We start from the raw sequence: 12,056 nt of genomic DNA on the forward strand, positions 1-12,056 counted from the left end.
GACCATGCGCACGTCAGCACACCCATAGACTTTAATGGGTGTTTGGGTGAATTTTGTGCGCATTGCGTGCGCATGTGTTTTTTTGAGACAGGTTGGGCGCCCAAAAAATGCAACACAAAATGCATTTTGTGTGCCCGGGCGCACACTACAAAAAAAAGCATGCGCATACAAATGGGTCGCCCTCCCAGGGCGGTGGGGTACTCGGTACCGGGCCGGTATCAGTGGGATGTGTCACAGCAGTGGTGTTCCGGACCGTGGCCCTGGGCGCCCAAGTAAAAGGAAGATATGAATGGTGGAATGTAGTTAGATGAATAGTTTGTGACGCCACCTGTGGTGTTCGGCAAGGGAGGTGTTAAGCCGAAGCTGCACACAGATCCTGCGGGACAGATCGTGTGGTGCAGCAATGATGTTATAGCCCTCCACAGGCAGGGCAGTTGTCCCAGGGCAGGGTAGGTGAAGGGACACTTAGATGGTGTAGTGTTTGGCACAGGGGATGTAGCAGTACCAGGCGGACGGTCGCAGGAAGGAATGGAGGACACCAGGGCATGTAGTTCCAAAGCTTTACTCACAGTCTGTAGTGTCCGCTTCTGTGCCGTGTCCTCTGGGTCAGGGACTCAGTCAACCTCCAGGCAAGATGGAATGCTCCCTTCCACACTTCGCCAACTTATGTGCCTTTTCTGAACGTCTCCTCTATAGCGCCTTTAAGTGTGAAGATCTCCTAGTACTGAGTTACACTGGAGTTCCACCTGACAGATGTTCCCAAGAACTCTACTTGTACGGCAGACAGCTGTAGCCTGCTTCGGGGACTCTCTACTCCTGAGTCCCTGCTCTCTATCCATGTTGCTGTTGTGCCCCAAGTCTTAGATGGGAGTAGTGCATTTACAGCCCACTACTCCACCGGTGTCTGCTGCAGAACCATTAGTGTCCATACAACTTCGGGGACCGGGCCCCGGCCTTGCGCTTAGAACTTCTAGGCAGGGTTCTTCCTCTAACCCACATCCTCTGTGTTCCCTTTCACTCCTACGTTCCGTACTTGTCTTTCCCTCCTATGGAAGCTCAGGCTTCAGTTCAATGTCTTTCTCCTTCTCTCCTTTCCCGTGCCAGCTGGCTCAGATCACTGAGGCAGCTGCAGCCCTCCCTCTTCCAGGGATCCCCACTCCTCTCCGAGTGGCTTCCTCTCTCAGCCTGACTGACCTCAGACTGACTGACATGAATCCTAAAACCTTCCCGCTCTTTTATATGTATTCTCAACTCCACCCACCTCCCAGCACGTCTAGTGTTCCAAGCAGGGAACCACCAAAGGTGCTCTGCTTATCTCTAAGCAAGGAGCCGCAATGTGGTTTTGCTGAACTACTCTATTGTGTGGGGTGCGAGTGTTGGAGCGTGGTCAGGAGCCTCCAACTTACCTGGATGGTGGGGCACCACACCTTAGGAGAAGGTGCAGTACCTCTGTGGCAACTGAGCCTCAGGGGCACCACATAAACGCATACAAACGCATGCCAATGCGCACCCATGTTATTAATAAGGAAAAAAACGCATGCCTAAAATTGCAGCGCAAAAAAACACAAGTGTGAAACCAGCCTAAGAAAGGATCTCGTAAAGAGTATGCTTTTTCCAGAAATAGTTCTATTCTTCTCTATGTCTTGGTCTCCAATTAAAATTCTAGTATGTCTGACTGAAATGAAATACCACATGTAGGTCATAAATAAAAGTAATGCTGTTTCTAAGCAAACCACACTTTTTCAATTTTTCTATTTCCATTATTGTTTTAATACACTTACATGTGGCAGAATTCACATGTTCACTTTTTCATACCTACAGCTCCACAAATATCACTGTTGGAGGGACGGGACAATTCACAGCATACATGGCTCTTTATAAAGACAGCAGCTACGTGACTCCATATGAAGGAACAGAAGTTATGCTGTCTACCAAGTCAATGCTGTACGTTGGAGTCTTTGTTCAGGGAGGAGATGCTTTTGACTACGTTCTTGTAATGAGGACCTGTTATGCAACGCCTTCACCAAATGCAGATGATCCCTTGAAGTATTACATCATTCAAGACAGGTATTGACTGATAATATCTTAGATAATTGATTATTGCAGAAAATGATTAGTTTACATTACTTAAAAGAAGTTTCTGGAAATAGAATAAAATAAATAACTAAAGGAAGATGTCTATACCTTGTATCATTCAGAAAGACAGGGTAGATAGCAGTGTGAGCGGTATCTTCTTCCCTCAATACCCCAGGTATCTCCAGTACTAGATCAAACAGATAGGGTGGACACTAGTGTGAGCAGCATATTCTTACCTCAGCATCCCTGGTTTCTTGAGTATTAGATCAAATAGACCAGGTGCACAGTAGTGAATAAGACAGACAGTGTGAGCAGCCTCTCCTTTTCTCAGGTGTGCTGTTATCTCCACTATTAGATAAGATAGACAGGGTGAACAAGTGTGAGTAGCCACTCATCATCACAGCTGTTCTGGTATCTAAACTAATAGATCAGATTGCCAAATAGCCAGCAGAGTGAGCAGACTCTTCTTACCTCAGCACTCACAAAATCTCCATTATTAGTTAAGAAAGAAAAGGTGGACAGCAATATGAGCAGACTCTTCTTAGCTCAGCACTTCTGGAATCTTGAGTATTAAATCAAAAAGACAGGGTGTACAGTAGTATGAGCACCATTCCTTACCTTAATACCATTGGTATCCCCAGTGTTTGGTAAAAAGAAAAGGTGAACAACAGTGTGAGCAGCTTTATCTTACCTCAACATCCCTGCTGACTCCATTATTTAATCAGAAAGTCAGGGTAGGAAGCAGTGTGAGCAGCTCATTCTTAACTCTGTACCCTCAATATCTCCAGTATTACATCAAAATATCAAGAGAAAGCACATCGACTTTCTACAAATGAAGGCGAATGCACTTCCTACTCAGCAGCTCTGGTAGCTCAAGTATTAGATCGGATATATAAGGTTGACAGCACTATGTGAAGCCTCTTCTTACCTCAACAGTCCCAAAATGTCCATTACTAGCTTAGAAAGATAGGGTGGACAGCAGTGTGAGCAGCCTATTCTTATCTTGGCACTCCTGGAATCTCAAGCATTATATCAGACTGACAGGGTGAACAGTAGTAGGAGCACCATTCCATACCTCTGCAGCCCTAATATTTCCAGTAGTAGATAAAAAGGATGGACAATAGTGTGAGCGGTCTTTCCTTATCTCAGCACTCCTGGTATCTGCTTTATTAGATAAAAAAAGTGTGGACAGTAGTGTGAACAGCCTCTTCTTACCTCAACACCCCTGATATCTCTAGTATTAGATCAGTAAGACAGGGTAGACAGCAGTGTTAGCAGCCTCTTCTTACCTCAGCATGCCTGATATCTCCAGTACTACATCAAAATATAGGAAGCACATCATCTTTCTCTAAATGAAGGGAGGGGAAGGTACTTCACACTGCACATGCTCCCAGACACCTGTCCTAACATTCTAGGACAGTTTTCTACCAGAGTTAAAAGGCGGCAGCAACTTCAATTTTATACTGATTACCACGCTAGATAAAACAATTATGATTTGTTAATTAACGGCATTTATGAATTAATTTACAATGACATTTCCTTTAGCTATTATATTTTTCTATTCCCAAAGCACCCCTAAAAGGCATATTCCAATTGTGAATATATATGTAAAGATTGAGAGAATATGTCATAAATGTCTCATAGATGCCTTTCTCACTGGTGGGTCCCATATTTATCTAGAGAATGGGGCCTTATCTTGCATTGCCAAGATGAAAAGATGGATGTGCATGCTTTATCTATCCCCATTTACCCATATGGGAATTTCAATATTTGTCTGAAAAGTGGACTCCAGAATACATCTGTATCAAACATGTCATGGAGTGACTGGCCAACGGTGACACAACCCAACGATTGGTCGGTAACCAAAAAATACAGCAACTCAATGCCAATGGAATATGGGAGAGGAGGGCCCTGACAATAGGGAACCAGGGACGGTCACCTCCTGAGCTCCAACCTGAGCCTGTCCCTCCTCTCACCTATCACCCTATGCAGGTCCTTCCGCCTGCTGACATCAGGATACCTCATCCCTAAACTGTCACCTCAAACTGCCCTTGCTAGTGCACTGGGCAGCTTAGGATGCTAGCCTAGCCACTGCTGCTATGAAACACAAGGGGAGGGAAACAGACACGGTAAGGACGAGGCAGCAAAAGTACAGCACTTAGCTTAAGCACCGCTGCAAATTCCACACCACAGATAGCACAGCAACAGGACTCCAATACACCAGACTTGGCAGAACACCAGAGAGCTGCTCCTGCTTGGTTTGTCTCCAGAAAGGACCTGTATCACCAACAGTCAGCTGACCTTTTGAAGGAAGATGGGAGTGGTCACCACAGACAACAGCAAACCCAGCAGCAATGTAATTACACCAGCAGGCCACCGGGGGGGAGGGAAACTGACATTATCCCCTGATGGCCTGAAAGGAAAAAAGTTTTAATATGAAAAGCCAGATCTGCCACAGATCCAAAAATGGATCGTGACAAACCATTAAACACCAAGCGCATATGCACTATAAAGGCTGACTGAGGTCACTGTTGCAGCTTTAAAAGAATGGAGGCCAGCCCTAGTTGTTTCATCTATTTGCTGTTAGATGGTGAGAGCCTGTGCAGAACTGTCTTTAGAGGAAATGCAATGTGGAAAGCATGGGGGGGGATATTGGCAAACACCATGCCCATATGTGCTGGAAGCCAAAACTGTTAACCATAATTGGGTGCTTATTATAAGTTAAAAGAACCCTTCAGTCAGAAAATGGTATATTCTATTAACAAATATATAAAGAAAATATATATTTTTTAGAATTTTTGACTGCATTTATTTTGAATTTTTGCTGTACTACACATTTACAAATTAGATGTAAAACATTGTTTTCCTCTAGCAGGAATCAAAAAGAGATATAAGTCCTTAAAGTGACAACATTATTATAGTGGGTGAAGGTTTTGAATGATTGACAGAAGAATAGTTTTATTGTTCTCTTGATTAGGCTATAGACAGATAGGGAAAAGATAAGTGAAAAATACAAAAGAGGAAAAACACAGAATCAGCACAAAAAAAGTCTAGTAGGCTAGAATGGACAAAAGCTGAAGACACCCAGAACATTAAGTAGTTTACATGATTGCGAAAAATTACTTGACATATCGCAGATTGCTGGCTATGAGATAAAATTTTTTTTATGGAAATGTCCACTAAAGTCTCTTCTCTTCTTTATATTTCACAGGGGAATGGTCCTAAGAGACATACCGATTTAGACATTTTACATTTTCATAATGACTTTTGAAGATATTGATTGTATTATTGGTATTTGTATTATTTTCCTCTGTAGCTGTCCTAACAAACAAGACTCAACCATTAGCGTACCAGAAAATGGTGTCTCAAAAAAAGGTCGCTTATCAGTTCAAGTGTTTAAATTTGTCGGCAATCATAGCTATGTCTACATTCACTGCGCTGTCAGTCTGTGTGACGTCACTGCTGGATCCTGCGCCCCTGTAAGTACACCCTGTGCATTATTGTGTCATGCAATGTTTTACCTCTTTGTGCAGTTTGCATTTCGTATATGTTTATATCTAAAAATTGCCTTGTAATGATATAATGCTTTTATTTCAGTCGTGTTCTGGAAGTCGGTCCCGAAGTTCAGCAGCTGAAAAAAGCTATCAGCTAAGTCTGGGTCCAATTCGTCGTGAAGGTAAATACCCCAGTTTTGTGATGATAAAAAAAATGATCAAATGCTAAAAAGTGTTGATTCTGCTTAAAATGTCTTTTTGTGCAACTTTGCAATTACCATGAGCAATACTACAAAGGGAGGGTGTGCTTCAGAATGCAGTCTTGTGAAAGCTGTAGAAATGTTTCCATATATTAGTGTTAGCCAAGGGATGAACGGAGAAGATAGAGGCCAGGGATCAGATAATCAGTTTTATTATGTATAAATATGTTTGATAAAGGAATTTACATGGGCTTCATCTAATCAACCAAAAAAATAAAAATAAGCTTTACTAGGGAATGTCAGAGCATAATCCTGAAGAAAGAGCCTTCAGAAGTCATCTTTCCTGAAGGAATTCTCTGTCCTGATACAAAGATCTTTTCAGTGCACTGGTCATTTCTTTCTCATGTTTGGTAACTTATTTCCATTGTTTTACAGATGAATTAATAGTAACTCCACCTTCCGGCTGTATTGGTAAGTATGACATTAACTGGCACATATTTATGAAGAGTATATGCACTTTTTTGACCAATTTCTCTTTGTTATCGTACTATAAGTATGTATAAATTTTTTACACTCTTCTTGTTAACCCCTTCACTACCAAGGGTGGTTTGCACGTGTTACCCAGGCCAATTTTTACAATTCTGACCACTGTCCTTTTATGAGGCCATAACTCTGGAACGCTTCCATGGATCCCGGTGATCCTGACATTGTTTTCTCGTGACATATTGTACTTCATGTTAGTGGTAAAATTTCATTCATATAACTTGCATTTATTTGTGAAAAAAATGGAAATTTGGCGAAAATGTTGAAAATTTCGCAATTTTCCAACTTTGAATTTTTATGCCCCTAAATCACAGAGATATGGCACACAAAAAACTTAATAAGTAACATTTCCCACATGTTTACTTTACATCAGCAGAATTTTGGAACCAAAATTTTTTTTTGTTAGGAAGTTATAAGGGTTAAAAATTGACCAGCGATTTCTCATTTTTGCAACACCATTTTATTTTTACGGACCACATCACATTTGAAGTCACTTTGAAGGGTCTATATGATAGAAAATACCCAAAAGTGACACCATTCTAAAAACTGCACCCCTTAAGGTGCTCAAAACCACATTCAAGGAGTTTATTAACCCTTCAGGTGCTTCACAGGAATTTTTTGAATACTTAAAAAAAAATGAACATATAACTTTTTTTCACAAAAAAAATAATTCAGGTTCAATTTTTTTCATTTTACCAAGGGTAACAGGAGAAATTGGACTGCAAAAATTATTGAGCAATTTGTCCTGAGTATGCTGATACCTGATATGTGGGGGGGAACCACTGTTTCGGCGCATGGCAGAGCTCAGAAGGGAAGGAGCGCCGTTTGACTTTTACAATGCAAAATTGACTGGAATTCAGATCGGACGCCATGTCACGTTTGGAGAGCCCCTGATGTACCTAAACAGTGGAAACCCCCACAAGTGACCCCATTTTGGAAACTAGACCCCCCAAGGAACTTATCTAGATATGTGGTGAGAACTTTGAACCCACAAGGGCTTCACAGAAGTTTATAACGTACAGCAGTACAAATAAAAAATCATATTTTTTCCACAAAATGATCATTTCACCCCCAATTTTTATTTTCCCAAGGGTAGCAGGACCCTAAAAGTTATTGTGCAATTTGTCCTGAGTACACTGATACCCCACATGTGGGGGTAAACCACTATTTGGGCGCATGGCAGAGCTCGGAAGGGAAGCAGCGCCATTTGACTTTTTTGGCTGGAATTGAGATCAGACACCATGTCGCGTTTGCAAAGCCCCTGATGTACCAAAACAGTGGAAACCCCCCACAAATGACCCCATTTTGGAAACTAGACCCCCCAAGGAATTTATCTAGATGTGTGGTGAGAACTTTGAACCCCCAAGTGCTTCACAGAAGTTTATAACGCCCAGGCGTGAAAATAAAAAAATCATATTTTTTTTCCACAAAAATGATATTTTTGCCCCCGATTTTTTGTTTTCCTAAGGGCAACAGGAGAAATAGGACCCCAAAAGTTGTTTTGCAAATTGTCCTGAGTAGGGGGTAAAACACTGTTTGGGTGCATGGCAGAGCTTGGAAGGGAAGGAGCACCATTTGACTTTTTCAACGCAGAATTGACTGGAATTGAGATCAGATGCCATGTTGCGTTTGGAGAGCACCTGATGTGCGCAAATAGTGGAAACCCCCAAATCTAACACCAACCGTAACCCCAACACACCCCTAAGCCTAGCCCTAGCCCTAACCCTAGCCCAAACCCTAATGGGAAAATGGAAATAAATACATTTTTTTAATTTTATTATTTTTCCCTAACTATAAGAGGGTGATAACGGGGGGTTTGATTTACTATTTATGGTGGTATTTATATTTGGCAGCTGTCACACGCTAAAAGATGCTTTATATTGCAAAAATAGTTTTTGCATCACCACATATTGAGAGCTATAATTTTTCCATATTTTGACCCACCGAGTCATGCTTATTTTTTGCGGGACGAGTTGACGTTTTTATTGGTATCATGTTCGGGCATGTGACATTTTTTGATCGCTTTTTATTTAGTTTCTTGGGACACAGAATTTACAAAAACCAGCGTTTCATGAATTTCTTTTGGGTGGTGCGTTTACGCCGTTCCGTGTGCAATAAAATTGATAAAGCAGTTTTCTTCTTTGGGTCAGTACGGTTACAGTGATACCTCATTTATGTCGTTTTTTTATGTTTTGGCGCTTTTATGCAATGAAAACAATTTTATATAAAAAATAATTATTTTTGCATCGCTTTATTCTGCGAGCTATAACTTTTTTATTTTTTTGCTGATGATGCTGTTTGATGGCTTGTTTTTTGCGGGACAAGATGATGTTTTCAGCGGTGCCATGGATATTTATATGCGTCTTTTTGATCGCGCGTTATTGCACTTTTTGTTCGCCGGTATGATAATAAAACATTATTTTTTGCTTCGTTTTTTATTTTTATTTTTTAAGGGGTTCGCTTAAGGGGTTAACTAATGGGACAGTTTTATAGGGCGGGTTGTTACGGACACGGCGATACCAAATATGTGTACTTTTATTTATTTATTTTTTATTTCCAAAAAATGAATTTATTGGGGAATATATATATATATTTTTTAATTTATTTAGCGATTTTTTAAAAATTATTTTTACACTTTTTTTTTTTTACTTATGGGGACATAACTTTCATGTGACAGATCCCTGATCTGTCACATCACAGATCGCTGTGACAGATCAGCGATCTGTCACAGGCACTGCTGCAGGCTTCCTCATGCCTGCGCTCTGCAGGCAGTGAGGAAGCCAGCTTCCTGCAGGCCCCCGGAGGTCCCCGTCACGATATTGGATCCGGGGACCTGCAGGAAAGGAGCCCCCCACAGCAGCGCTGCACATTGTGCTGCCGTGGGGGGCTCAGGGAAGCACAGAGGGAGCCCCCTCCCTGCCGATGCTTCCCCTTAACCCCCGGTACACCGCGATCGTGTTTGATCGTGGTGTGCAAGGGGATAACGTGTCGGGGGCGGTCTGTGACCGCCCCTAACACATTGTGCCAGGTGTCAGCTGTGATAATCACGTGGGCACCGCTGATCGCATTAGACATACTATTCCGTACTTGGGACTTAGGTCCCAGGTCACATGGACGGAATGGTACGTCCATTGTAGAAAAGGGGTTAAAGAGAATGTGTGATTAAGAAATTACTTACACATGTCCACCAGGACCTGCTCCTGCGACGTTCGCTTCTATTGCCAGGAGCCACCATATTAATTTTGCCAGTAGCGCTGGAGATAGAGATGTTTTAACCAGAAGCTCTGGATGGCATAGGCTCTGGCCAGCCACTTAGATTTGGGTAGCTGGAATCTGCAGTGCTTTCCAGTATAGCAGTATGGGTGTGTGTTTTGTGCAGCTGGAGTTATCAGCCCCTTAGTCCAGACAATTGGAGAGCACCATAACAAACTCAATCTTCCATCTTACTGCTGGAAGCTGCCAGATGTAGCTTGGTGTTCCCTGGTTTGATCTGTGGTTACTGTTCTTGTGTTGTATTTGTGCCTTCCTTTTTTTGACCTCGGCTTGTTTATTGACGTTTCTCCTGCCTGATGATATTTTATCTTTGTGGCCCTCTTGGTTTTGACCCAGCTACCTGACTGTCCTACTAGCCATCTTGCACCACTGAACAGCAGCTGACTCTGTATCCCTTGCCCAGGGACCCCTGTGTAACTCCAGATCCCTTTCTAGGGGTTAGGGAGTGAAGGTCAGGGAATTCCCAGGTCTCTGGGAAACATAGCTTGTGCCAGTCCTGATCATGGTAGCCATGTTAAAGCTGCCAGTTGAGCACTGACAGGTTCATTACAATTACTTACTGTTTAAGTTATTTTTTTATGTGTATTTCAAAAAATTATAATTTTTTTTATATATCTTTCATATTACTATGTCAAAAAAAATCTAAAATTTGTAAGAAAAAAATAGCAATAGACTTTCTCATAGCCCATTTATTGTTTATAAGCCTTCTGAGCTTCTAGTCTAAAGGTACTGTCATGCTTAGCGATGCACCAGCGATCCCGACCAGCGATATGACGTGACCAGGATCGCTGGTGCATCGCTAAGTGGTCGCTAGTGAGCTGCCACACAGGCAGATCTCACCAGCGACATCGCAGGGGTCAGGGGTCGCTACTTACCTGTCACACTAGGCGATCCTGACGTCCTCCCGCCCGCGTCCACCTGTCGCTCGTCTCCACAGTAGGAAGCTGACGACGAGAAACGGTCCAGGACGTTCTCGCGCGATCAGCGATAACCAGCGGGGGAGCGGTCGGCGGTAAGTACAAGACATAGCGATATCGCTAGCAATATCTCTATAACGTCCCAAAAACCAGTGACGTTATAGCAATATTGCTAGCGATATCGCTTAGTGTGACAGGCCCTTAAGCATGCTCCAATCTGGGCAAAGGTCAGTGTGAATAGTGTATCCTGTGTTATCTACTGTATATAGAGGTGGCACCTTTCATCTTGTCTGTAGTGCTAATGAAACTGCCGGAAAGTATTCTGTGCAAAATAAAGAGCGTGAGTCTAGCATAAGGTCTAGTCTAGAGGCCAGTGTAAAAATGTAAGGAGGTAGCGGGGACCCTCATTGGCCTCCTCTCTCCTTTACACTGAGCCCATGCGACCCCCAATGGTTCCTTTATGTTTAAGCATTTTAATATGTCATGTTTCGTATGTACTGTGTTATATGTAAAGTGTAATGTGTAATGTTTTATATGTCCCATGTCATTGTGCATTCTGCATCATTGTAAAAGTGTTAAGTTAGTTTAGGGACAGTACGAGTAAAAAAAAGGGGCCACTACAGCAGGCTGAAAAGGCAGGAATTTCCTGCTTCTGCAGCAGTAGCCCGGCAGGCTACGGGTCCTAGCATGGAGGGACCGTCTCTAAAAGGACTTTTGTGGCTTCCTAAACCAGATGGAAGCTAGAGCTGCTGGAAAGGCTCGAGAAGTTGCAGGGACAGAGCAGGAAGCATTGTTTCATGTACAGTTGGATCAGAACTGTGCCTGTGGTGTTTTCCTGAATCCTCATCCCCAGCGGCTGCAGTGAGCGTGTGGAGAAAGTAACTGACTGTGTTGTAGGACTGGGACCGCACCTGTCTTTCCATGTGCAAGGGGCCGGGGTGCTTATGGACTGTTGCTTTAATGGACTCGGTCATGACTACCACTCCGTGCCTCCTTGTTACAAAACTTACAAGATTTCTTCTTTTTTTACTTAAATAATATGAATAGTGATATGAAAAATTGAAAAAAAAATCTGTTTAAAAATGCATTTAACATAAAAACCTGCTTTATTTTCTGGTAATACATTCCCTTTAAGACACTGGAAGGGAAGTCAGATGGAAGGGATTAACTCCTGAGTTCAGGATCAGATTATAACCAAGGTTTGTTCTTTAGTCGGTAACCATGAAGTCAAGTAGGTCATCGTAGGCACTGCACACAAAATATAGTAGGATATTTTTAACCAATGTAATATTTTGTCATATTATGGATAGGCAAAAAATGGGTTTTATTGGCAAACACATTTGAACATGAATTAGATATTACAATTCTTATTAAAAAAAGGTTCTTTTTTTTCCAGGCACACATGAATCTCCTGCACTCGTTGGCTTTGTCCTCCTGCTGATGACCCAAGTTTGGTTGGGTTAGATCTTCAGATGAATCATTGATTGGAGCGACAACTATATTCTCATCATGCTCATTTCTTATGTATAGTACACTTATATTTTCTAGGAAAA

General features: G+C 42.3%; 1 protein-coding gene across 1 annotated transcript in view; it reads left to right on the top strand.

Annotated features, from left to right (window-relative positions):
- Positions 1-12,056, top strand: part of LOC141047856 (uncharacterized) — a 359,889-nt gene that overhangs the window by 113,511 nt on the left and 234,322 nt on the right. The window contains exons 31-34 of the mRNA XM_073543184.1: positions 1,822-2,067; positions 5,393-5,555; positions 5,674-5,752; positions 6,206-6,241. Of these exons, the coding sequence (XP_073399285.1) occupies positions 1,822-2,067; positions 5,393-5,555; positions 5,674-5,752; positions 6,206-6,241 (524 nt within the window). The remainder of the gene's footprint in view (positions 1-1,821; positions 2,068-5,392; positions 5,556-5,673; positions 5,753-6,205; positions 6,242-12,056) is intronic.

The sequence above is a fragment of the Dendrobates tinctorius genome, unplaced genomic scaffold (genome assembly GCF_039654945.1).
Source record: "Dendrobates tinctorius isolate UK_male_01 unplaced genomic scaffold, ASM3965494v1 ptg000129l, whole genome shotgun sequence".
NCBI classification, from domain to species: Eukaryota; Metazoa; Chordata; class Amphibia; order Anura; family Dendrobatidae; genus Dendrobates; species Dendrobates tinctorius.